Genomic DNA, 25,555 nt, shown 5'->3' on the forward strand with positions numbered 1-25,555 from the left:
AGGATGTCATATGGAGGAAGGAGAAAGATTGTTTTCTGCTGCTCCAGAGAAGCGGACACAGAGCAATGGATTCAAATTTCAAGAAAGAAGATTCCACCTAAACATTAGGAAGAACTTCCTGACAGTAAGCGCTGTTCGACAGTGGAATTTGCTACCAAGGAGTGTGGTGGAGTCTCCTTCTTTGGAGGTCTTTAAGCAGAGGCTTGACAGCCATATGTCAGGAATGCTTTGATGGTGTTTCCTGCTTGGCAGGGGTTTGGACTGGATGGCCCTTGTGGTCTCTTCCAACTCTATGATTCTATGATTCCTGCGGCAGGGAGTTCCACAGTTTAACTTTGTGCTGCATAAAGAAGAACTTAGGCGGCCAGTGGGAGGGGGGCGGCAGCGTTCCCCCTGGCATAGCCTGACCTGTACCCCTTGAGCTGGTCTGTTGCTCCCAGAGATGTTCTGCTTCATCCTCAGAGTCTGAACTGCTCCCTGTCACAGGTTCCTCCTGCTCACGAAAGCCTGTTGCCCCTTCAGCATCCACTATCACCTCCTCCCCGCAATCTTCTCCCTCTGACCTCAGGGTCCCACCACCAATCCCAGGGCTCTGAGCCTTCCTCCTCCAAAAGAGCACTTGAGCGGCTCCTCTAGACTTCCAGCATCTTTAAGTGTTGCTGGAGGAGGTTGCCAATTCCTCCTCCCGCTTCTCTCCCCAGCGATGAATCAGAGAGGACCCACTCACCCCACTCGGGGCCCCAGAGGGAAGGGACGCCTGCCGGGCCCTCTCCCTCCCTCCCAGACACAGACTCATCCCCAGAGCCCCAGAGGCTTAGAGGTCTGGGTGAGATTTCTGGGAGGGAGGCTGGGCTATGAGCCCTTGCAGAGAGGAGTGGTGGGCGGGGCTGGCCGGCAGACAGATGCGGCGAGCTTGGCCACATGGAGAGACATGTGCCCGCCTGCACCCTGCGCCATGGAGGAAGGCCAGCCCTGTGTGTGTGTGTGTGTGAGAGAGAGAGAGAGAGAGAGGGAGAGGGAGAGGGAGAGGGAGAGGGAGAGGGAGAGAGAGAGTTTCTTTAGCTCGTCCTCCCCCCTGCACACACGTACACACAAGCGGCTACCATGCAGCCACAACTGGTTTCTGTGGGCTGACGGTTTTGGAAACTATTCCCCGGGCAAAGTTTTCCTTCGGATGACAGAGGTCCCAGCTTAGCACAAGCAGTTCAACGTGACAGATGGGTGGGGAGGAGAGGGGTGCGGACTCGGAGGCGCACCCAGGATCCCTTCTGGGTCGGGTCCCACAGAGGTCTCAGAGCAGCAGCCAAGCTGAGTCACTTCTGCCTCTTGTCTTGGAAGCTGGAAGAAGACGCAGAGTCGGCTCTTGAGGAATCCAAACATCGCGGAGAGGCGAGCTCACTGAGTGACAGGGCAGACGTTTTCTCACCAGCACCAAAACTCTTCACTGGCCAAAGTGTGTATATAGGGGGGGAGGGCTGCCAGGATCCTACCACCTGATAAAGAAAAAATCTGGGGTGCGGATTTACTCCGCTGCCCAGCTCGTTGGGGCGCCTCTCTCTCTGGTCAGCAAAGGAAGGGGTCTCCAGCCAAATTAAAGAAGCAAACAGCGGTCAGATTGATTTTTATTTGTTGCAGCAAGGATCAAACGCACAAAGAGTCGTGTTAGAATCATAAAATCATAGAATCATAGAGTTGGAAGAGACCACAAGGGCCACCCAGTCCAACCCCCTGCCAAGCAGGAAACATCATCAAAGGATTCTTGACATATGGCTGTCAAGCCTCTGCTTAAAGACCTCCAAAGAAGGAGACTCCACCACACTCCTTGGTAGCAAATTCCACTGCCGAACAGCTCTTACTGTCAGGAAGTTCTTCCTAATGTTTAGGTGGAATCTTCTTTCTTGAAGTTTGAATCCATTGCTCCATGTCCGCTTCTCTGGAGCAGCAGAAAACAACCTTTCTCCCTCCTCTATATGGCATCCTTTTATATATTTGAACATGGCTATCATATCACCCCTTAACCTTCTCTTCTCCAGGCTAAACATACCCAGCTCCCTAAGCCGTTCCTCATAAGGCATCGTTTCCAGGCGTTTGACCATTTTTGTTGCCCTCTTCTGGACACGTTCCAGCTTGTCAGTATCCTTCTTGAACTGTGGTGCCCAGAACTGGACACAGTACTCCAGGTGAGGTCTGACCAGAGCAGAATACAGTGGTACTATTACTTCCCTAGATCTAGATGCTATACTCCTATTGATGTGTTGTGGACAGGTCGGGTTGCGTGAACTTTTAAGACCTCTCCCCATTTCCCAGAATATATTTTCCAACAACATCCTCCATACATCAAAAATATGCCACAAAGTCGGAGTGTTTGGCAGGCAGAAGCATGAGCCCATCGCCCACCCCTTTCAATAGCCCCAGTTCCTGACACTTTTTAACTACCCTCTTCCCCAAAGAACAACCCCCCTGACTGCAGGGCTTTCCTGCCCTTCTCCTTTGAAAGTATCAGGATTCAATCCCACCATCTCGATGGGGTATGTGCTGCCCTTGATCGCATCCTGCCTCCTATTGTGTGGCTAAATTCACACCTTGTGGAGGGGCAAGGAGTATGTGACTTTATACTTAAGGGATTATGGCAATGGTGTCCAAACTTTTTTCAAAGAGGGCCAATTTTTGATGAAGTGAAGGGCCGCGAGGGCCAACCAGAGGGTCGACCAAAGTTATTAGTCTTTTTTTTTAGGATTGAAGTTCTTGAGGTTTTTTTAGGATTTTACCCCAGGAAATTAACTGCCACAGGGACAGGATTAAACCAACCACCAGGCCGGATTAGGCCCCAGAAACGGATTTTGGGCATGCCTGGATTATAGAGTCAGGGAGAGATAAGAAAGAAATCCATCAAACTGTTGAATTATGGCGATTATTTGATTCTATTTTGGATAGTCAGAGGAACCAGCGCGATTCATGGTGTTTTCCGTTAACAATGGTATCCGCTTATTGCTACAATTTTATAGACTGCTTATCTGAGCCTCTTTGCTGGGGTGTATTTATGGTGTTTGCGTAAACGGGCATTGTCCTGGCCTTAGTTCGAGGCTGTGGTGGGGATTTTGGATTTTGGGGGAGTTGTTTAACTGCCCCTCCCCAAATTCCTGGTTTTAACACACCAGTGGCTCTCTGGGGTTGGCGTGAGAGATGCACACTGTAGATTGAAACATTTGCAACAGGTAGGAAAAGCCTTCCCCATATATTTGGGTAACTGAAACACAGCTAGGTGTATCTTATCTCTGCATATTCCCTGGACACCACATTGGGCAAAGATTCCTGCAGCAGGGGGGCTGGACTAGATGACCCCGGGGTGTCCCTCCCAACTCTACAGTTCTATGATTTTCCAGATCCAAAGGAGATCCAAGGGGTCCCCCTCACCCTCTGCTCCTCTTCTCTAGCTAATGAACAAGGGCTCCAATCCACCAGGAAGTTCTCTGGGGCAAACCTCATAGGATCGTAGAGTTGGGAACGGTTCCCAGCGGTCATCTAGTCTGACCCTCCACAAGGCTGCCAGGGTGATGCAACAGCAACTCCTGGTACAGGCTAACACCCTCCTTTCACACCCTTCTGCTGCTGCCAGAGGAGCCCACCCCCCCCCAATAAAAGAACCTTTGGCTGGAGCTCTAAGTGGGCGCACTGTGTGTTTATGATTCCTCCAGAACTTGGTGATCTGCCTGAGCGTTCAGACAAGTAGTCTCCACAGCAGATTCACCTGCAGGCTCAAACACCCCCCTTTCTTTCCCCATTGCAGGGGGTTGTACTAGATGACCCTCAGGGTTCCCTTCCAAATCTACAATTACAGTCATACCTCGGTTTAAGTACGCCTCGGTTTGAGTATTTTCAGTTTAAGTACTCCGCGCACCTGTCTGGGACGGATTAATCCACTTTCCATTACTTTCAATGGGAAAGTTCGCTTCAGGTTAAGTACAGACTTCCCGAACCAATTACACTCATACCTCAGTTTAAGTACACCTCAGTTTGAGTATTTTCAGTTTAAGTACTCCGCGCACCTGTCTGGAACGGATTAATCCACTTTCCATTACTTTCAATGGGAAAGTTCACTTCAGGTTAAGTATTTGTTGTTGTTTAGTCGTTTAGTCGTGTCCGACTCTTCGTGACCCCATGGACCATAGCACGCCAGGCACTCCTGTCTTGCACTGCCTCCCGCAGTTTGGTCAAACTCATGTTGGTAGCTTCGAGAACACTGTCCAACCATCTTGTCCTCTGTCGTCCCCTTCTCCTAGTGCCCTCAATCTTTCCCAACATCAGGGTCTTTTCCAAGGATTCTTCTCTTCTCATGAGGTGGCCAAAGTATTGGAGCCTCAGCTTCACGATCTGTCCTTCCAGGGAGCACTCAGGGCTGATTTCCTTAAGAATGGATAGGTTTGATCTTCTAGCAGTCCATGGGACTCTCAAGAGTCTTCTCCAGCACCATAATTCAAAAGCATCAATTCTTCGACGATCAGCCTTCTTTATGGTCCAGCTCTCACTTCCATACATCACTACTGGGAAAACCATAGCTTTAACTATACGGACCTTTGTCGGCAAGGTGATGTCTCTGCTTTTTAAGATGCTGTCTAGGTTTGTCATTGCTTTTCTCCCAAGAAGCAGGCGTCTTTTAATTTCGTGACTGCTGTCACCATCTGCAGTGATCAAGGAGCCCAAGAAAGTAAAATCTCTCACTGCCTCCATTTCTTCCCCTTCTATTTGCCAGGAGGTGATGGGACCAGTGGCCATGATCTTGGTTTTTTGATGTTGAGCTTCAGACCATATTTTGCGCTCTGCTCTTTCACCCTCATTAAAAGGTTCTTTAATTCCTCCTCGCTTTCTGCCATCAAGGTTGTGTCATCTGCATATCTGAGGTTGTTGATATTTCTTCTGGCAATCTTAATTCCGGCTTGGGATTCATCTAGTCCAGCCTTTCGCATGATGAATTCTGCATATAAGTTAAATAAGCAGGGAGACAATATACAACCTTGTCGTACTCCTTTCCCAATTTTGAACCAATCAGTTGTTCCATATCCAGTTCTAACTGTAGCTTCTTGTCCCACATAGAGATTTCTCAGGAGACAGATGAGGTGATCAGGCACTCCCATTTCTTTAAGAACTTGCCATAGTTTGCTGTGGTCGACACAGTCAAAGGCTTTTGCATAGTCAATGAAGCAGAAGTAGACGTTTTTCTGGAACTCTCTAGCTTTCTCCATAATCCAGCGCATGTTTGCTATTTGGTCTCTGGTTCCTCTGCCCTTTCGAAATCCAGCTTGCACTTCTGGGAGTTCTCGGTCCACATACTGCCTAAGCCTGCCTTGTAGAATTTTAAGCATAACCTTGCTAGCGTGTGAAATGAGCGCAATTGTGCGGTAGTTGGAGCATTCTTTGGCACTGCCCTTCTTTGGAATTGGGATGTAGACTGATCTTCTCCAATCCTCTGGCCATTGCTGAGTTTTCCAAACTTGCTGGCATATTGGGTGTAGCACCTTAACAGCACCATCTTTTAAAATTTTAAATAGTTCAGCTGGAATATCATATCAAATAGTTCAGCTGGAATATCATCACTTCCACTGGCCTTGTTATTAGCAATGCTTTCTAAGGCCCTTGTTATTAGCAATGCTTTTCTAAGGTTAAGTATGCTTTAGGTTAAGTACAGACTTCCGGAATCGTGTTTGTAAACCGAGGTACCACTGTATAGGACTCTATGGTTCCGGGGCCTGGAGACACAAATGTGGGGCTTCTCTCCTGTGTGGATGCCCATTCTTGCACGTTATGCCGCACACTGCTTTGCTGTATTTTCACAAAAGTGTGGCCTACAAATGTTGAATAAATATACCCAACTCGGCCTCCTCCTGCATAGCATCGACCCCCCACCCCTGGGGCAACGTCCCACCCTCCCCACGGAGGCTGCTGATGCGTCACGCACCACCTTCGGCCCATCGCCCAAGGATCCAGCAGTGCGGCTGCATGTCTGAACCGGCCTCCAGCCAGCCTCGTCCCTGAGCCTCCGCAGCACAACCTTGCAGGGCTCCTCTTTGGGGAAAGAAGCTGCAGGCCGGCACCCGCCCCCCCCCCACCCAAGAATGTCACCCAGCGGCACAGCTGGAGACTTCTGTGACTGCTGTGACAGGAGGAATGTGAGAGGGGTGAGCCCAGAGGTTTCTTCATGTCACTGGGCTTGCGAGGGAGCCTCCTCCCCTCTCGCTTTCGAGCAGTTCTTTTTTGGCATGTAGGAATTCAAGGTTATGCAAGAGGGGTTGCGTAACTTGCGGTCGGCTGACTGTGCGCACCCCTGCGTGCGCATGTGTGTGTCATGGAAAGAGGCTAGGTGGTGGCTGCTGCAGGGGGAGCCTGCTTTGGTTTCAGGAGATCTTGCTGATTAAGAGGATTAAAAAGGGAAGGTTTCACCGTCTTGAGTTCGAGTTCAGAGCTTGAGGGGAGAAGAATCGAAGGAGGGCCAGACCGAGCCGGAACCGCCTAGTCCATTGGCATCATCTCTGCCACCCTGCCCAGGTGGAAGGCCACAAGCAGGGCAGAAAAGGCAGTGCCCCACCCCCAGTAACTGGCATTCGGAGGTAGACTGCCTCTCAATGGGGAGGTTTCACTTAGCTAGTGTGTCTGGTAGCTCAGTCCTCCTCTCCCTCTAAGCCTGCCTATTCCAGCCAACCAGATGCTCTCCAGATGTTGGGCTGGTGGGCTTTCTGCTGGTACTCCATGGGCTCATCTTAGAGCTGAGTTGAGTCTCCCCTCGACAGAGGCCAGAATTGATTGAGCTTATCTCAGATACTAAATGCTTTTGTGGACCATATTTTCACCAAGCTCTGCTGGCTGGAGCAGCTACGGGCAGGAGGCTGCTTCCCAAAAGTGTCAGAATCTCCAAATGGAGAAATACTCATCTCTTTAATTTGCATGATCTTAGAAACTGGATCTTCGACCACCACGCCAGCCAAGGCAGGGCCATCCCTTATCGCTGCCCGTTATTCTGTTTGGTACCCTCAAATGAAGGGCAACCATTCAAGGCCTCCCTGCCTTGAGGCGCTGACTTTTCCACAATTACGCAGGGCCTTGGTTGAACTTGGATTTCAATAGGTGCTCAGAGGGGAGAAATATTGGAATAGCACACATGGAACGGAAATGCACTTATGCAGCAGGGGTGAGGATATCATTCACTATTTGTGCCTCCTCTGTGAGAGGCCCGGAGGGAGGCAGCACTAGAACAGGCCTTTTCGGCATTCCCCATTTGTGGAATGCTTTTGGTTTTTATTATGTATTTTGTGTTTTTTTTGTGATTTTAGGTTGTGAACTTCCCTGAGATCTACAGGTATACTACTACTAATAGTTGATTTGCCATTTAAATAGCAATGGATTCAAACTACAAGAAAGAAGATTCCACCTAAACATTAGGAAGAATTTCCTGACAGTAAGAGCTGCTCGACAGTGGAATTTGCTGCCAAGGAGTGTGGTGGGGTCTCCTTCTTTGGAGGTCTTTAAGCGGAGGCTTGACAGCCATCTGTCAATAATGCTTTGATGGTGTTTCCTGCTTTGCAGGATGTTGGACTGGATGGCCCTTGTGGTCTCTTCCAACTCTATGATTCTATGAAATATGGTGCCCAGAGAAAAATGGGTAACTCCTCATCAGGTTCTTGGATTAATCCTCCCAGGAAGTGATAGTTGACCTCTTAGCCGATAAATACCTAAAAATTACACACCAGGCAGCCAAATTTGCTCTGGCAGGTAAGGAGATTTGCTGCAGTTAGGTTAATGCATTGTGATTTTAATTTTTATACCAGATTATAAACTTGCAGCATCTTGTCCTCACAGTGGCCCACCAGATGCAACTTTCTTGTTTCCAGCTACTACGGTAGTATTCAGAAGCATTGCTGCCTCCAACTTATTATTATCGCACCAACTTTGGAGGCAGAGCCAAGCCATCCTGTCTAGGAGCCCTCAACAGCCCTCTCCTCAGGCTGTATCAAAGTAACAGCAGCCCAGAGTCTCCTGGGGGCAGCTTAAAGACTCTCACTTGTGTTGGGGCAGAATATTTCTTTCATGGGCTGCAGTCGCCTCCAGGATCCTGGCTACAATTCCTGCATTGCAGGGGCCTGGGCTAGGTGGCCCTTGGCGCCCCCTCCAACTCTGCAATTCTATGATTCTGTAATCATCACCACCTGCAGAGAGAGAGATCCTGAATTGCACATATGTATATATTCATGCATGTGAAAATACACACAAACACACATGCACGGTCCATGTGAGTGCTCCTCAGAGGTGGAACTGAAATCATCAAAGGTCAGAAGGAAATGAAATTGCTGGGGATTTGGCGGGTGACTCTCAGGGTCCTTTCCAATGATTCTACAATCTTTATTCCAGCCGGTATCAGCGTTGGAATCGGACTGATTTAAGGCATTGTTGTTTGAAACTGTTCTCATATATATATATAAGAAGTTTCCATATTTGAAATTCTATTAGTTGTTATAATGTATTGTAAATCGCTTTGGGGTGCCAAATTAATGAATGAAACAAATAACTGATCATTGTTATCTCCAATATGCTGTATGGTGAGATTCTGCCCCATTTCTGAACAGTTGAGCTCCTGCTCCCAGACCTCTCTGGCTGCTCCCAGTGGAATTTTCTGCATGTCGCAAAATGGGGGGGAGGGGTTTCCAGGACTCTGTTTGCTTTGGAGTTGATGCTTCTCATACAGGATGTATCTGTGGCCCTTTTACATATAGTGGTACCTCGGGTTACAAACACTTGAGGTTACAAACTCCGCTAACCCATAAATAGTACCTCAGGTTAAGAACTTTACTTCAGGATGAGAACAGAAATTGTGCTTTGGCGGCATGGCAGCAGCAGGAGGCCTCATATACACTTTTGTTTTATTATTGAATGGTATTTATAGAAAAAGAGAGAGGATTGGTGATCAGAACAGAGTTACAAAGCATGTTCTTCTGTCAGATTTTTGCGCAAGGCACAGACGGGATCCCCACTCAGTGATGGTCTCCTTGGGGTGCAAATGAATATAACGTTCAGGCTTAATATCATGCCCCAGACTCTCATTCACGTTCCAATTACGTACACGCTGTTGTGTTATGCCCCATTTAGCAGCTGGTAGCTGGCCGCACCAGCAGGCCAAATTTGAGAGCCCTTTTGCAAAACACCTGGCCAAGCCCAGAGTTTCCTCCTGAGAGCAGGAAAGCACCTGAGGGATCTGCTTTGTTGATGAAGAAAAGGCACTTTGGAAAGGTTATGATGCCCACCCTCTTGTCAGAGGGGTCCTCCTCTGTCAGAAAAAAAGTGGGTCCTAAGACCCTTAATCTGAATAAAATTGGTGAAAAAGCAGAGAGTTTATTGAATACAATACGTCCTTGCAGGAACGGGTTTCCAAAGTAGGCACACCCAAAATTGACAAATCATAAGCTTATATTCCCTATACCTGAACCGCAGGTTCCCTCCCTTGTCTCCCCACTGGTTGGGTACTGCAAGGTTTACAGCCTATCACCACCACCTAATTTCCCTGCTAAAATCTCCACCTTTGTCGACATCTCCCATTACTCTGTTTTTGAGGACCACCACTCCGGTTTCCCTTTCTCCTTCTTCGGTCCATGCTTCCTATGCTTTTACACATTGACTCAAGAGACATAGCCACACCCTGACTACTAACGGGTGTAAACGAGTTCTATACCTGATGAAGTATACAAACAAACCGTATTCCAGCTTCAAGCCCCAAGCTGGTATATTCTAAATATATGTGTAAGCAGGTCTCTGCTGCTGCCTGCCGTTATCCAGCAGTTGCAGCATTTTGGATTTTTGGTGAAAAAAGCAACATTCTCATTCCTCACATCCTCTGGACTTTTTCATACCCCTGATTTACATGGGAGAACAAAAGGAACTTAAAACTTTAGAAAATAAAAAAATTCCTTCAGTAGCACCTTAAAGACCAACTAAGTTTTTATTTTGGTATGAGCTTTCGTGTGGATGCACACTGAAAGCTCATACCAAAATAAAAACCAAAATAAAAACTTCAGTGTGCATCCACACGAAAGCTCATACCAAAATAAAAAGTTAGTTGGTCTTTAAGGTGCTACTGAAGGATTTTTTTTATTTTGTTTCGACTCAGACCAACAGGGCTACCTACCTGTAATTAAAACTTTAGGCCGTTCTATGCCAGGTTCTATCATTTCCATATTGCCCTCTGGTGGCTACTCTTGGGACAACAACTCTAGAGGAAACTAAAGCACAACTCTGGGGGCCGACCCAATCCAGACAGGAAGGCAGGCAGGCGGGAGGAATTGTTGCTTTTACTCTCCTACACACCCCATTGCTCACCTTGTGTGACCATGGGCACACCAGTCTGCCTTGGCTCATTAACTCTGGGACATACAGCTTTCAAACCCCCCCCCCCGGCCTTCCTCTGTCTCACTTGCCCTGATACCTGATCCGGAAGATGTGGACGGTGCCGTTGCTCAGAGCCACAGCAAAGCGTCCCTCCCCAGTCACCGTAACCACCCGTGGCCGGTCGATGCTGTTCTCGGCAGTGAGGAAGGCCCCCAAGTCTTCCCCGCTGGGGGAGAAGGCCACCACCTTGTTCAGCTCCCGCAGGACCACGTAGATGATGCCCGTGGCGTCAGCACAGACGGCCCCCGGCTGGCACTTGCCCAGCTGATCCTCAGAACACTCTGCCACCAGCTGCCCCGTCCTGGTGAACAGGACCACGCTGCGGCGGTACCAGTCCGAGCCCACAAAGCCGTCCTTGCGCTTGGCCAGGAAAACAAGGCACCTCTCCGCACTGCCCTTGGGCACAATCTTCTGCAGCAGCCGCCCCTCCAGGTCGTACACCTCCAAATGCCCAGCCACACACACTGCCACACGGTCTCCCCCCAGTGCCACCACGGCATGACTGGCCTGCCCCCTTTGCAGGGCCTTCTGCCACACGAGGCCACCCTCACCGTTCAGGAGGTAGAGGCAGGAACCGGCTGTAAAGGCCACCTTGCTGCCCACAACGGCCACGCTGACCGGGGCCACGCCACTGGGGATAGGGATGGTGCCCTTGAACTCCCCCTGCAGGGAGAAGCGCTTCAGCTTCTGGTTTTGCTCATCTGCCACCAGCAGCTCTCCAGAGCCAAAGGGGCAGAGCCCTGTGACTTGGGGGCGTTTCTTGTCGCTGGGTGTCTTGACCCAGAAGCTACACGAGAAGAGAGGCTTGGGTGTCAAAAGAGAAGCTTCTGGGACCTTGGGAGGAGGCACGGGGGCTACGTCGGAGAGGCTGAGGACAGTCGATTGGGATCCCTCCTCGGCGGGCTGCACTTGCTTCTTCTTCTTCTTTTTTGCCCCTTTCGTGGCTGCCTCCTTGTTGCCCTCCGGCACTCCTGCAGGGCTCTCCTCCCGGAACTCCAGGTGGAACAGGCGGGGGCTGCTGCCCTCGATCTCAGCGTCAACCACCAGGCAGGGCAGGCGGGTGGCCAGTGGCTCCCAGGAGAAGCCTTGCAAATGCCTGAGACGCTCACAGATGACCTGCTCCAGGGAGACAATCTCCACCTCCCTCCCCAGGCCCAGCACCTTCTGGGCAAAGGCCACTGTGCTGGAGGCCACCTGCTCTTGGAACTCCAGATCAGAGCAGAGGGACTGGCAGGCCTTCTGCCGCTCCTTCACATAGTCCTCCAGCTGGCCCAGGACTTCCTCCTGGTGCGCCAGCAGCCGCTGCACCACCCGTGAGCATGCCTGCTCCACTGCATCCCGGATGCTAGCCGTGCGCACCTGCAGCTGTGCTGCCTCCCTCTCCAGGTTGGCCCTCCCCATCCGGATGACCTGCACCGTCTCCTCCACCCCAGACAGGAGCTCCACAATGACCGGCCGGCGGGCCTGGGCCGCCTCAGGCAGGGACAGGCAAGGGTGCTGGAGGTGGGCCCCCAGGCGGCACTCCCGGCAGAGGACGGCGGCACAAGGCGTGCAGAAGAAGCGCAGCTCCTCGCCAGCGTGCTCCTTGCACCGCAGCGCCTGGCGCTTCCGGATCTCCTCGTTGTGCTCCCCGGAGAGGTAGTCCTCCATGGCCACCACGCGGTGGAGGTGGGTGAGGCGGGAGCAGCGGTGCCCACTGGCGCAGTCCCGGCACATGTCGTCTGCACAGTCCAGGCAGCGGGAGACGGCCGGCCGGCTGGCCTCCTGGCCGATGAGTGGGCAGAGGCTGCAGGTGGGCTGTGCCTCCCTTGTGGGGCGGACCAGGTCCAGCAGGCCGTTGATGAAGAAGTTGGTCCGGAGAGCGCCCACGCCCCCCTCTGGGAGGGCCACCCGCTCACGGCACTCGGGGCACTGCAGCTCCTTCCGGCCTCCTGCCAACTTCCGCAGGCACTCCTGGCAGTAGCTGTGCAGGCAGGGCAGGATCTTGGGGCGGCGCAGGCGCTCCAGGCAGATGGTGCAGGTCAGGAAGCCGCTGGTGAGGGCTTCAGAGAGGGACGGGGCCTTGGCAGCCATGGTGGGGTGGCCCCCGCTGCTGGGAGGTTGCTCCTCTCCGTGCCTTGAAAGGAACCTACAAGGGGGTGGACAAGAAAGAGAGAAAGAGAGAGCGCTGTGAAAAGGATCCAGGGGTTTTAGTAAATCACAAGCTCAATATGAGCCAACGGTGTGATGCAGCAGCAAAAAAAGACTAATGTGATTCTAGGCCACATCATCAGAAGTCCAGGGCAGCACAATTTATTTATTTATTTTCATTTTAAAAAAATAAACTTTATTGAAATTCAGATTAAAGCAAACAAATCATACAAATCAAACGACTCATATATATCAAAACATACAAAGAAAAATATAAATAAAACCTAATACTGGGATCCACTAAATTTTAGCTGTATATTCTCTTTACTCCAATCTAACTCAAATCAAGCAAATCAAACAATAAACAAAGCAAACAAAAAACAAACAAACGAATTTATCTTCTCCAACCATTAAGCTTTCACTTGTCTTCCCCTCAGGTTACTTAAACGTTTTAATTAGTTACTGCATTCCATTGCACATTATCATTTACCGGGTAATTCCTTACATCATTCCTAATATGGCTATATATATATAAATACGTGCAAGCCTTCATTTATATACCCACATACCCATGTCCATACTTATATATTTTTATATTTATAAACAATACGGAACGTTAGAAATAAATCCAGGATTTTAATGTGGGGCATTGTTTTCTCATATAATCCCCATATTTTCCCCAACTTTGATAAAATTTCTGATTACTGCAGCCTCTAATTAAATCTGTTAATTTTGCTAGATCTAGATAGCTAAATAATTTCTCCTGCCACTCACTCATTTTTGGTATTTCTTGTTTTTTCCAGTATGTGGTAATCAATATTCTTGCAGCCGCAGTTGCATAGAGAAATATTTTTTCACCTTGTTTATTTATTCCTTCATCTAGCACTCCCAATAGGAAATATTATGGGGTTTTTCTTATATTATACTTCAATATTTTTTTGATTTCCTCAAAGATCTGGTTCCAATAAGGTTTAATTTTCTCACAATGCCACCACATGTGTACAAAAGTTCCTGTTTCTTTTTGACACCTCCCAAAAAATTATCTTTTTTTTGTACATTTTGTGTATTTTGACTGGTGTCATATAACATTTTTAGAACATTTTGATCATATTTTCTCTAATTCCCTAAGCAGCTGTAAATTTCCATGAATTTTTCCATAATTTCCCCCACTTTTCTAATTGGATAGGTTTTCCCAAATCAATTGCCCATTTAACCATCGTCTCCTTTATCATCTCATCTTTGACCTCCCATTCTACCGTAGCAATACATTATACATTTTGGAAATAATTTTGTTGTTATTTTGTAACAGATGTTCTTTTAGCAAAGAAGGCTTGTCCAAGAAGCCTTTTTGTAACTTATTTTTATTAAACTTGCTATTTATTTGATGAAATTGCATCCAACCCATCAAGTAATGTTTTATTTCCTCATATTCTTTTATTCTGAGCTTCTCTTCCTTTTCTTCTATTAGATCTTTATACTTTCCCTAATTTCCGTCCGAGTTTTTCTTCTTCACGGTAATAATTTCAACCGGTGACAGCCATCCGGGGTTTGGGGGCTCTAATAGCCCTTTATATTTCTCCCATATTTTCAATAGAGATTTGTTAATAATATGATTATTAAACCCTTTGTGTGATTTGAATGTATCTTCCCCCAGATAGGCATGCCAGCTAAACTTGTTTTTGTGCCGCTCCAGATCTAATAACTTATGGTTGTCTAGCATAATCCATTCCTTCATCCAAAGGAAGCCTACTGCATCATGATACAGGTTTAGGTCTGGCAAAGCCAAGCCTCCCCTAGTTTTTATATCAATTATTAATTTATATTTAATTCTTGCGGGTTTATGGTTCCAGATAAATTTTGTGAGGTCGTTTTTCCACTTTTTTCCATCATACAAACTGGCATGATGGTTAACAAACTGTCATCCGGAAACACTGTACATCACGAGTTTGTTAACCACTTCAGCATCGTTGGAACACTATTCATCTTTCCATCTGGTTTTCGATGATTGACTTTTTGCCACATTTCCTTGATTTATGATTTCAGAGACTCAATTGAATCCTGCTTTATTGTTTATGTTTTGAAGAGAATCTTCTAAGAGTTATTTACTGTACATTGTTCATATATGTTAAGTTTTTGGTTCTGTTGATATTATAAAGAGTTGATATTGCATGGTTGTACATGGCCAGGTGTTGCTCTAGTAAGAGCAGTTTGGCAGTGGAGCGGACTCCCTCGGGAGGCTGTTGTCTCTCCTTCCTTGGAGGTTTTTAAGCAGAGGTTGGATGGCCATCTGTCTTGGGTGCTTTACTTGAGAATCCTGTATTGAAGGGGGCTGGGCTAGATGACCCTCGGGGATCCCTTCCAATGCTACAATTCATGGTGTCAATGTTCTAGAAGATGGGCCAGGGAAGTTGAGTGGCTGTCCATGTGGGAGCAAGTAGGGTTAAGGAGGGGGCTGGGAGCCACCGAGTCGAGGGGGAGGGTCAGCAGAGCGAGAAGGAGACTCAGAAATCCAGGATTCTGGCTTCAGTCTTGGGGTGTGAGTCAGGCACATGGAGATCAAAAGGGAGGGAGATGGCAGGGCCAGGGGGCCAGACTCCCCCAAGAATGCCAGAACTGCCCCTGACTACTGAATCAGGCCGAAAGGGGCCCATCTCACCGAGCATCCTGCCCTACCAGTGCCCATTATGGGAAGCCCCCAAGCAGCACCTGAGAGCCACAGCTTCCTCCCACTCCTGTTCTCTGCCATTCCAAGTTAGACTGGCTCTGTGCATGGAAACTCCATTTAGGAACCATAATCAACAAAGCTCCTTCCCTCCCCAGTCCCTACCAACCACTGAGGCCCAGCAGAGTCTCAATTGTGGCTAGGAGTCAAGGATACCCTCCCTCCTCCCTGACTGTCCAGTCCTCTTGGGACAAAAGTACTGCAAACACCAGATATGGCTGGACTTTTGAACTCCCTGCAAGGTCAGCGCTCAGGGAGGGAGTTGGAGTCCAGCAACATCTGGCAAACTCTGCCTTAGCCTGGGGCTTCATTTGGGGGGGGGAATGTTTCCTTCAGCCTTACCTGGAGAGGCCCAGGCAGCTGCCCTGTTGGGGCTCCCCCCTTTTCTCCTGCTAGGAGCCTGGGGTGAGAGGGTGCTCCCCGATCGGTGTGTGCCCAGGAGGCAGGAGAGGGAGCCCTTGCGCCTGGTGTAAGGAAATCAAGGCTCTGTACAATGTCCGTAAGTGCGCTAGGGCACGAACAGGAGCGCGTTAAACGCACAGCCACAAACATGGGGAAACCCACAGACGGGTTTGAAAGCGCCACTCTCTGCGGGTTGAGCTGCACAGCTGACCCCCGGTTTTTACAACACGTCCAAGGAAGATGAGTGTGAGCCAGAAGTGCGGGGCGGCTCTTTCCAGCGGGAGTGGGGGTTAGGGGGCAGGACTCCTGGGTTCCCAGGGGACTCTTGGGGCCGGCGGGGGCGCCCTTGCCCAGCTCTCATGGAGGCCCTTGCGACCAGCGTGACCTCCCTTTCCACGGGATCCAGGGAGAGGAGGACCGCCCACCGACCCACCCCTCTCCGAAGGTCTCCGGGCCAAAGGCAGCCGCCCCAACCCCATATCTCGGGGGCGACTCCCGACAGGCTGGCAGCTTGCCCGCCCACCCGCGAAGGAGCCCCTACCTCGGAGCGGCACCTGGGCGGGGGGTCCTCCGCTTGACCTTCCCCCGGAGGTCGCCCCCGAGATGTGGGGCTGGGCGCGTCACTGCGCGGAAGCGAAAGCGAATCTGACGCTCGCCTCGGCCCACAGGGGGCGGAGGAATCCTGCCAAGGCAAGCGTAACTGGACGCCTCCCTCTGCCCCCCCTGCAATAAAAACTCGTCTCAGGTATCTCTGTCTTCAGCCCCAGCAGATGCTGCAACCTTCCAACAGTTTGGTAAATCATTCCTTTTGGAGTTTTGGCCCAAAGGACTCTCAGCTGATTAGTTTGTTCCCCCTGTGTAGCAGTTCTATGTTCTTTGAGTTGAAATTTCCACATACAGTATTCGTAAAACAATGGCCTGCAGGGTCAATAGCATATTAGATGGCGTGGAGCATCATGGTGGCCGCTTAAAGACTTAACATGTTGTTGTTTTTTGCAGAAGGCGGTTTCGTGGCCCATTATCATCACGTGTGAGATAATGCAGCAGTGACAAGAGAGACTTTCGGCCCCTCTATCCCCACTTGAAAATGCAAGGATCACCCACAGGCTTCCCCTCCCTTGCCACACGCCCAGGCAGTGCACACAGCCCGGCCGGCAGAGCTGGAAATGCGCACACCCAAACATTCAGAGCAACAATCCTGCCTTGCAAGAGAGCTTTCGCCTTTGAAGGCGGAAGTGAAACCCAGAGAAGGGACCTGGAAGCCTCAAAGCACACCAAGCATGTCACACTGGGCAAGGCTGAGGGAAAGGCATTCTAGGTATGCTCAGAGGCATTCTCTGCTGCTGCATCACATGCCCCAAGGCTGAACTCTGGAGCTGAAGCACGGCCTGGAGGAGAGCATATTCCTGGTGTGCTGTGTGGGCCCAGAGGTGCCTCGTTCTTGACCACACGGCCGCAAGCTCCACATAGCTCAGTTCAGGTGCTGGGGCTCAGCCACGGCTTTTAACGCTTCTCCCTGTTTAAACTCTCTTATCAATTCTATTTACAGTGCTACCTTGGTTCTCAAACGCCTTGGTACTCAAACAACTTGGAACCCAAACACTGCAATCCCGGAAGTAAGTGTTCCAGTTTGTGAACCTTTTCCGGAAGCCGAACATGCTGCGTTTTGAGTGCCAAACTTCCGTTTTGAGTGTTACGCTGAGGTCTGTCTGTTTTTGCTGTTTATTTTGTGGTTTTGTGGCTCTTTTTTTCATTTGTTTTTATGACTGTGGAACCCAGTTCAGATACTGATTGATACTGCAGTACATTGTTTAGTGCTTTCATTTTATGGATCAATGGTCTCGTTAGATAGTAAAATTCATGTTAAATTTCTGTTTTAGGGCTTCTGGAATGGATTAATCCATACTGTATTGCATTACATTCTATGGGAAAGCACGCCTTGGTTTTGGAACGGACTTCCGGAACAGATTAAGCTTGAGAACCAAGGTGCCCCTACCTTTAGTAAGCTAATTCCCTCCTGATACAATAAACTCACTGGGTGACCTTGGGGGCTGATCGCTGCCTCTCAGCCTACCCTCACAGGGTCCTTGTGGGGGTTAATTGAGGAGAGGGGGGAGAACCATGCATTCTCTTATTAGTTCACACTCCTGTCTCTGCAACATCCATGCTGGCTTGGTCCACATCCACAGAATGGAAGATGGCAGGATCTCCAAGGATGTGCCCCACGGCGAGCTGGCTCCCGGCACCAGGCATCACGAAGGCCAACTCTGCAACGTGACAAGAAGGCTGGCGACATCAACCCTGCCGTGTGGGAATCCCTTTCAGAAGATCTCAGTGCCTGGAGATGGGCAGCCAAGTCCATAGCAAAGAATAGAGAAGAAATGACCTCCGAGAGGAGAGCAGAGAGAAGAAATGGCATGGTGCATCTTTGTCGACATCATGCACGGTCCGTGTGGGTGTTTCCACAGAGGTGGAATTGAAATCATCAAAGTTCCAAAGGAAATGAAATTGCTGGGGATTTGCCAGGTGACTCTCAGGGTCCTTTCCAATGATTCTACAATCTTCATTCCAGCCGGTATCAGCGTTGGAATCAGACTGATTTAAGGCATTGTTGTTTGAAACTGTTTTCATATATACAAGAAGTTTCCATATTTGAAATTCTATTAGTTGTTATAATATATTGTAAATCGCTTTGGGATGCCAAATTAATGAAGGAAACAAATAACTGATCATTGTTGTTACCAATATGCTGTATGGTGAGATTCTGCCCCATTTCTGAACAGCTCCTGCTCCCAGACCTCTCTGGCTGCTCCTAGTGGAATTTTCTGCATGTCAAAAAATGTGGGGAGGGGTTTCCAGGCCTCTGTTTGCTGTGGAGTTGATGCTTCTCATACAAGATGTTTCTGTGGTCCTTTTACATATTAAGTTCCCATCTGAAAGCACCCCAGGACAAAAATCTCAGAACTGCAGGAAGTTTTTTATCCAGACTCTTTTATTTTGGCTTGTATACAATTGTCCTCTCTTGCAAAGATGCAAATACAGTCATACCTCAGTTTAAGTACGCTTCGGATTGAGTACTTTCAGTTTAAGTACTCCGCGGATCTGTCTGGAACGGATTAATCCACTTTCCATTACTTTCAATGGGAAAGATTGCTTCAAGTTAAGTACAGACTTCCGGAACCAATTACACTCATACTTCGGGTTAAGTATGCTTCAGGTTGAGTACTCCGCGGACCCATCGGGAATGGATTAAACCACTTTCCATGGGAAAGTTCGCTTCAGGTTAAGTACAGACTTCCAGAAACAATTACATTCATACTTCGGGTTAAGTATGCTTCAGGGTCATTAACTCTTGGGTCATTAACTCTGGGACTTACAGCTTTCAACCCCCCCCAGCCTTCCTCTGTCTCACTTGCCCTGATATCTGATCCGGAAGATGTGGACGGTGCCGTTGCTCAGAGCCACAGCAAAGCGTCCCTCCCCAGTCACCGTAACCACCCGTGGCCGGTCGATGCTGTTCTCGGCAGTGAGGAAGGCCCCCAAGCCCTCCCCGCTGGGGGAGAAGGCCACCACCTTGTTCAGCTCCCGCAGGACCACATAGATGAGGCCCGTGGCGTCAGCACAGACGGCCCCCGGCTGGCACTCGCCCAGCTGATCCTCAGAACACTCTGCCACCAGCTGCCCTGTCCTGGTAAACAGGACCACGCTGCGGCGGTACCAGTCCGAGCCCACAAAGCCGTCCTTGCGCTTGGCCAGGAAAACAAGGCACCTCTCCGCACTGCCCTCGGGCACAATCTTCTGCAGCAGCCGCCCCTCCAGGTCGTACACCTCCAACTGCCCAGCCACGCATACTGCCACACGGTCTCCCCCCAGTGCCACCACGGCATGACTGGCCTGCCCCCTTTGCAGGGCCTTCTGCCACACGAGGCCACCCTCACCATTCAGGAGGTAGAGGCAGGAGCCGGCCGTGAAGGCCACCTTGCTGCCCACAACGGCCACGCTGACCGGGGCCACGCCACTGGGGATAGGGATGGTGCCCTTGAACTCCCCCTGCAGGGAGAAGCGCTTCAGCTTCTGGTTTTGCTTGTCAGCCACCAGCAGCTCTCTGGAGCCAAAGGGGCAGAGCCCTGTGACTTGGGGGCGTTTCTTGTCGCTGGGTGTCTTGACCCAGAAGCTTGGGTGCCAGAAGGGGGGTGAGGACGGTCGTCTGGGATCCCTCCTCGGCAGGCTCCTCCTTCTTCTTCTTCTTTGCCCCTTTCGTGGCTGCCTCCTTGTAGCCCTCTGGCACTCCTGCAGGGCTCTCCTCCCGGAACTCCAGGTGGAACAGGCGGGGGCTGCTGCCCTCGATCTCAGCCTCAACCACCAGGCAGGGCAGGCGGGTGGCCAGCGGCTCCCAGGAGAAGCCTTGCAAATGCCTGAGACGCTCACAGATGACCTGCTCCAGGGAGACGATCTCCACCTCCCTCCCCAGGCCCAGCACCTTCTGGGCAAAGGCCACTGTGCTGGAGGCCACCTCTTGGAACTCCAGATCGGAGCAGAGGGACTGGCAGGCCTTCTGCCGCTCCTCCACATAGTCCTCCAGCTGGGTCAGGACCTCCTCCTGGTGAGCCAGCAGCCGCTGCACCACCCGTGAGCATGCCTGCTCCACTGCATCCCGGATGCTAGCCGTGCGCACCTGCAGCTGTGCTGCCTCCCTCTCCAGGTTGGCCCTCCCCATCCGGATGACCTGCACCGTCTCCTCCACCCCAGACAGGTGCTCCACAATGACCGGCCGGCGGGCCTGGGCCGCCTCAGGCAGGGACAGGCAAGGGTGCTGGAGGTGGGCCCCCAGGCGGCACTCCCGGCAGAGGACGGCGGCACAAGGCGTGCAGAAGAAGCGCAGCTCCTCGCCAGCGTGCTCCTTGCACCGCAGCGCCTGGCGCTTCCGGATCTCCTCGTCGTGCTCCCCGGAGAGGTAGTCCTCCATGGCCACCACAAGGTGGAGGTGGGTGAGGCGGGAGCAGCGGTGCCCACTGGCGCAGTCCCGGCACATGTCTTCGGCGCAGTCCAGGCAGCGGGAGACAGCCAGCCGGCTGGCCTCCTGACCAGTGAGCGGGCAAAGGCTGCAGGTGGGCTCTGCCTCCCTTGCGGGGCGGACCAGGTCCAGCAGGCCGTTGATGAAGAAGTTGGTCCGGAGAGCGCCCACGCCCCCCTCTGGGAGGGCCACCCCCTCACGGCACTCCGGGCACTGCAGCTCCTTCCGGCCTCCTGCCAACTTCCGCAGGCACTCCTGGCAGTAGCTGTGCAGGCAGGGCAGGATCTTGGGGCGGCGGAGGCACTCCAGGCAGATGGTGCAGGTCAGGAAGCCGCTGGTGAGGGCTTCGGAGAGGGACGGGGCCTTGGCAGCCATGGTGGGGTGGCCCCCGCTGCTGGGAGATTGCTCCTCTCAGTGCCTTGAAAGGAACCTGCAAGGGGGTGGACAAGAGAGAGAGAGAGAGAGAGAAAGAGAGAGCGCTGTGAAAAGGATCCAGGGGTTTTAGTAAATCACAAGCTCAAAATGAGTCAACGGTGTGATGCAGCAGCAAAAAAAGACTAATGTGATTCTAGGCCACATCATCAGAAATCCAGAGCAGCACAATTTAAGGAGGATATTGACAAGCTGGAAGATATGCAGAGATGGGCTGCCAAGATGATCAAGGGTCTGAAAACTACGCCTTATGAAGAGCGGTTGAGGGAGCTGGGTATGTTTAGCCTGGAAAAGAGGAGACTGAGAGGAGATATGAGAGCCATCTTCAAACATTGTGGGAATGTTCAGGGATGCAGGAGAGGATATATTGTTTGATTATATCTTATTCCAACTTGTGTTAACAAGTTCCACAATTTAGCAGAGTAACATTCCCCTTTTAAACTCCCACAGCAGATGTGTTGCTCAGGCTCGCTATAGCCTCTATAATAACTGTCCTGGTATTTTCCCCTTCATTCCCTCATAAAAGATAAGACACGACACAGTCTTTTATAAAAGTATAAAAAGGGTTTACTCACACATTCTGTTCACAATTGCATCCCAGAAGGCAGAGTTAGCTTGGAAAAGTAATATACCTGGAAACTATCCCATAAGGAGACAGCTCCTTTGTCCTCTCTTGGCTGGAATCCAAGAGGGCATCTTAGGCTAAGTAGATATTGCTTCAATGACAAATGTGGTCAGAGAGAGAGAGAGATGGCGGTCAGTCCTATGCTTTTGTTACCTGCACAGGTGAGGCCACGCCCACCTCTAGTCACATGCAGAGGAAGTCTGTCCCAGCCTAGGAGAAACAGGAAGTTCCGACTGGCTGGCCCAGACATCCCCTTCTATGTCCACTCTAGGGATGTTGTACTTGACTGCTCTTGTATTTCACATCCCACAAACATCTCAAGGCCTGTCACATTGAAGATGAAGCAAGCTTGTTTTCTGCTGCTCCAAGGGGAGGACCTGAATTAATGGATTCAAGTTACAAGAAAGGAAATTCCAGCGTAAACATCAAGAAGAACATTCTGATAGTAAGAGCAGTTTGACAGTGGAGCGGATCACCAACCACTGAGGCACAGCAGAGTCTCAATTGTGGCTAGGAGCCAAGGATACCCTCCCTCCTCCCTGACTGTCCAGTCCTCTTGGGACAAAAGTACTGCAAACACCAGATATGGCTGGACTTTTGAATTCCCTGCAAGGTCAGCACTCAGGGAGGGAGTTGGAGTCCAGCAACATCTGGAGAGCTCTGCCTTAGCCTGGGGCTTCATTTGGGGGGGGGGGTGTTTCCTTCAGCCTTACCTGGAGAGGCCCAGGCAGCTGCCCTGTTGGGGCTCCCCCCTTTTCTCCTGCTAGGAGCCTGGGGTGAGAGGGTGCTCTCCGATCGGTGTGTGCCCAGGAGGCAGGAGAGGGAGCCCTTGCGCCTGATGTAAGGAAATCAAGGCTCTGTACAATGTCCATAAGTGCACTAGGGCACGAACAGGAGCGTGTTAAACGCACAGCCTCAAACACGGGGAAACCCGCAGACGGGGTTGAAAGCGCCACACTCTGTGGGTTGAGCTGCACAGCTGACCCCCGGTTTTTACAACACGTCCAAGGAAGATGGGTGTGAGCCAGAAGTGCGGGGCGGCTCTTTCCATCAGGAGTGGGGGTTATGGGGTTCCCAGGAGACTCCTGGGGCTGGCCGGGGCACCCTTGGACAGCTCTCATGGACAGCTCTCATGGAGGCCCTTGCGATCAGCATGACCTCCCCTTCCACGGGATCCAGGGAGAGAAGGACCGCCCACCGACCCACCCCGGAGGCCCTTAACCCTCTGAAGGTCTCTGTGCCAAAGGCCGCTGCCCGAACCCCATATCTCGGGGCGATTCCCGACTGGCTGGCAGCTTGCCTGCCCAACAACTTCAACCCACAAAAAGGTTTAACAACATTGGGGTAAAATCGTTAAAAAAGAAGAAGCAGCTTTGGTCGGCCCTCACGCATGTTCACTTCATCAAATCTGGCTCTCTTTGAAATAAGTTTGGGCACCCCTACACAACGAGCAGGGACATGAGTGGTGCTGTTGTCTAAACCACAGAGCCTAGGACTTGCTGATCAGAAGGTCGGCGGTTCAAATCCTCGCAACGGGGTGAGCTCCCATTGTTCGGTCCCTGCTCCTGCCAACCTAGCAGTTCGAAAGCATGTCAAAGTGCAAGTAGATAAATAGGAACCGCTCCGGCGGGAAGGTAAACGGCGTTTCTGTGCACTGCTCTGGTTCACCGGAAGTGGCTTTGTCATGCTGGCCACATGACCTGGAAGCTGTACGCCGGCTCCCTCGGCCAATAAAGCGAGATGAGCGCCACAACCCCAGAGTCGTCCGCGACTGGGCCTAATGGTCAGGGGTCCCTTTACCCTTTACCTTACGCAAGGCGCACCGGGGCTCGGAGGTTGCGACAAGGGGGTCGCGGGAGGGCTCGGGGCTGGTTTCGCTGGGGCGCAACGAAGGGCCAGAGAGGGGGCGTCTGGCTCACCCGCTCCCCTTGGCTCTCCTCGCTCCCTTTGAACCTCGCAGCCCGTCTCCTCTTGGGGCATCCAGGCTGGACCCCCCCCCAGGAGGTATCGCAAGCAGGGTCTTGGCAATGTGTGTTGTCATGAGGCCGCTTCCCGACCCCCTCCCCGACCCCGTCAGAGAGCACCCTGTTTCCTACGTGGATGCAAGAACTGAGGAAAGCAGCTGGGTCAGGCCAAAAGAGGGCCCCGTCCAGCTGTGATTCCTGCATCGCAGGGGTTGGACTAGATGACCCTCGGGTTCCCTTTTGACTCTCCTAAGGTCCCCTAGTCCTTTACTCACCAGCTCCGAAGAACATCACCCAAGAATCAAAGGCAAAGTTTTATTTCTTGCTGGAGCAGGAAAGGTTACAGCAAGCGACCAAGAAAGCAGTCGGAGGCTGAACCCTTGTCTTCCTTACACACCGTTTTTATAGTCATCGTATCGGTTAGCCACACCAGCTAACCACCCCCACCACCAGCTTTAACCGCAAAGGTAGATGTTTATTGCACGCTTCAGCTAACCTGGGCATTTCCCTCTTTCTTCCCTTTTGTGTATTCTGTGCCCTTGCATGCTCACAAAACCTCCCTTTACACACCCATTTGTGGTTTGGTCTTTCTCTGCCCAAGACTGACTGCTCAAGGTGGCTTACCGTATGGGGAGGCAGTTACCTTAAAAAAAAAAAAAAGGTGCATCAACAGTCTTATCTGCCCCGTGTGTATATAAATAGATATGCGCAAAGCTGCTTAAATAAAAAGGCATTTTAGCCGCAATATTTTTTGGAGTGGAGGAGTGGGAATGATGACGTAAGGGGAGCTCAGAGAGAAGAAACGCTCTGGTCCATCTGCAGCGGCGTAAATGGCTGCCTTCATCTGCCCCTGGTGCACTAAAAACTCGTCTCAGATTTTAAGTTGTATTTAAGTTGTATTTTAAAAAAATATGCAAAAGTTACATATTAAGATTAGAATTAGGCTGAAATTAAACTGTGGAAATGATGAACACGTTATGTGAAAGGTGTAAAACAAGATTATAGAAGGCGATTAAATTGATATAGAAATTGCTAAAATGGTGTATGTTAATGAACCACAGTGGATGGGAGCCCGAGGGGGTCCCTACATAAAATGTGAGAGGAAAATAGGAATAAGTAAATTTTTTGTTATGTGTTTATTTTTCTTTTAGTGTTTTCATTGTAGTGTTTTTCATTGTCTGTGTTTTTCTTTGTATTCTGGAAAAAACGCAATAAAAATTATTATAAAAAATAAAAATAAAAACTTGTCTCAGGTATCTGTGTCTTCAGCCCCAGCAGATGCTGCAACCTTCCAACAGTTTGGCTTCACCCCCGAAGGCGCACTCCTCCATTGTCTCCCAAGACAGATGGGTGCCCAAAATCAGCTTCCCACATCTGCAAAAGCAGGCATGAAATAAAATGGGGGGGGGGGAATAAACCACAGGTGTGTGATTGTGCGGTAGGTTGTGTTCCTTCTAGCTTATAAATGAAAAGAAATAAGACCAAACAGGTATTAAATCATCCCCTTTGGAGTTTTGGCCCCTAAGGACTCTCAGCTGATTAGTTCGTTCCCCCTTTCTGTGCTTTAGCTTTTCTGACTTTGTCTCTACACGTGCTGGATATATGTTTGAATTCTTCTCTGGTGGTTTCCCCCTTTTCCCATTTTGTGTACATATCCCTTTTAAATCTTAACTCAGTTAAAAGTTCTTTAGATAGCCACCCTGGCTTCTTTAGGCACCTTCCATGTTTCTGTCTCATTGGTATTGCCTGAAGTTGTGATTTTAATATCTCCCTTTTAACAAACTCCCAACCATCATGAACTCCCTTCCCTTTTAGTATTTCTGTCCATGGGATCTCACCCA

General features: G+C 50.4%; 2 protein-coding genes and 1 long non-coding RNA gene across 3 annotated transcripts; 1 reads left to right on the forward strand and 2 right to left on the reverse strand.

The window, feature by feature from the left end:
* Positions 1-8,899: 8,899 nt before the first annotated feature.
* TRIM56 (tripartite motif containing 56) lies at positions 8,900-16,360 on the reverse strand. Its single transcript, XM_035136607.3, has 2 exons — positions 16,221-16,360; positions 8,900-12,553 (listed from the first exon to the last, which is right to left on the reverse strand). The coding sequence occupies exon 2, from the start codon at positions 12,496-12,498 to the stop codon at positions 10,447-10,449; it is 2,052 nt and encodes a 683-aa protein (XP_034992498.2). The 5' UTR covers positions 12,499-12,553; positions 16,221-16,360; the 3' UTR covers positions 8,900-10,446.
* Positions 16,361-16,576: 216 nt separating this feature from the next.
* On the forward strand, positions 16,577-18,737 carry LOC148684157 (uncharacterized). Its single transcript, XR_015946667.1, has 2 exons — positions 16,577-17,382; positions 17,560-18,737. It is a non-coding gene; the product is annotated as an uncharacterized LOC148684157 (long non-coding RNA).
* Positions 18,738-19,044: 307 nt separating this feature from the next.
* On the reverse strand, positions 19,045-21,614 carry LOC118095906 (E3 ubiquitin-protein ligase TRIM56-like). The gene is given in 2 exon segments (XM_035137234.3): positions 19,045-19,853; positions 19,855-21,614. Coding segments are annotated over 2 exon segments (1,980 nt in total). The 5' UTR covers positions 21,069-21,614; the 3' UTR covers positions 19,045-19,087.
* Positions 21,615-25,555: the final 3,941 nt, after the last annotated feature.

The sequence above is a fragment of the Zootoca vivipara genome, chromosome 12 (assembly GCF_965207765.1).
Source record: "Zootoca vivipara chromosome 12, rZooViv2.hap1.1, whole genome shotgun sequence".
Lineage (NCBI taxonomy): Eukaryota > Metazoa > Chordata > Lepidosauria > Squamata > Lacertidae > Zootoca > Zootoca vivipara.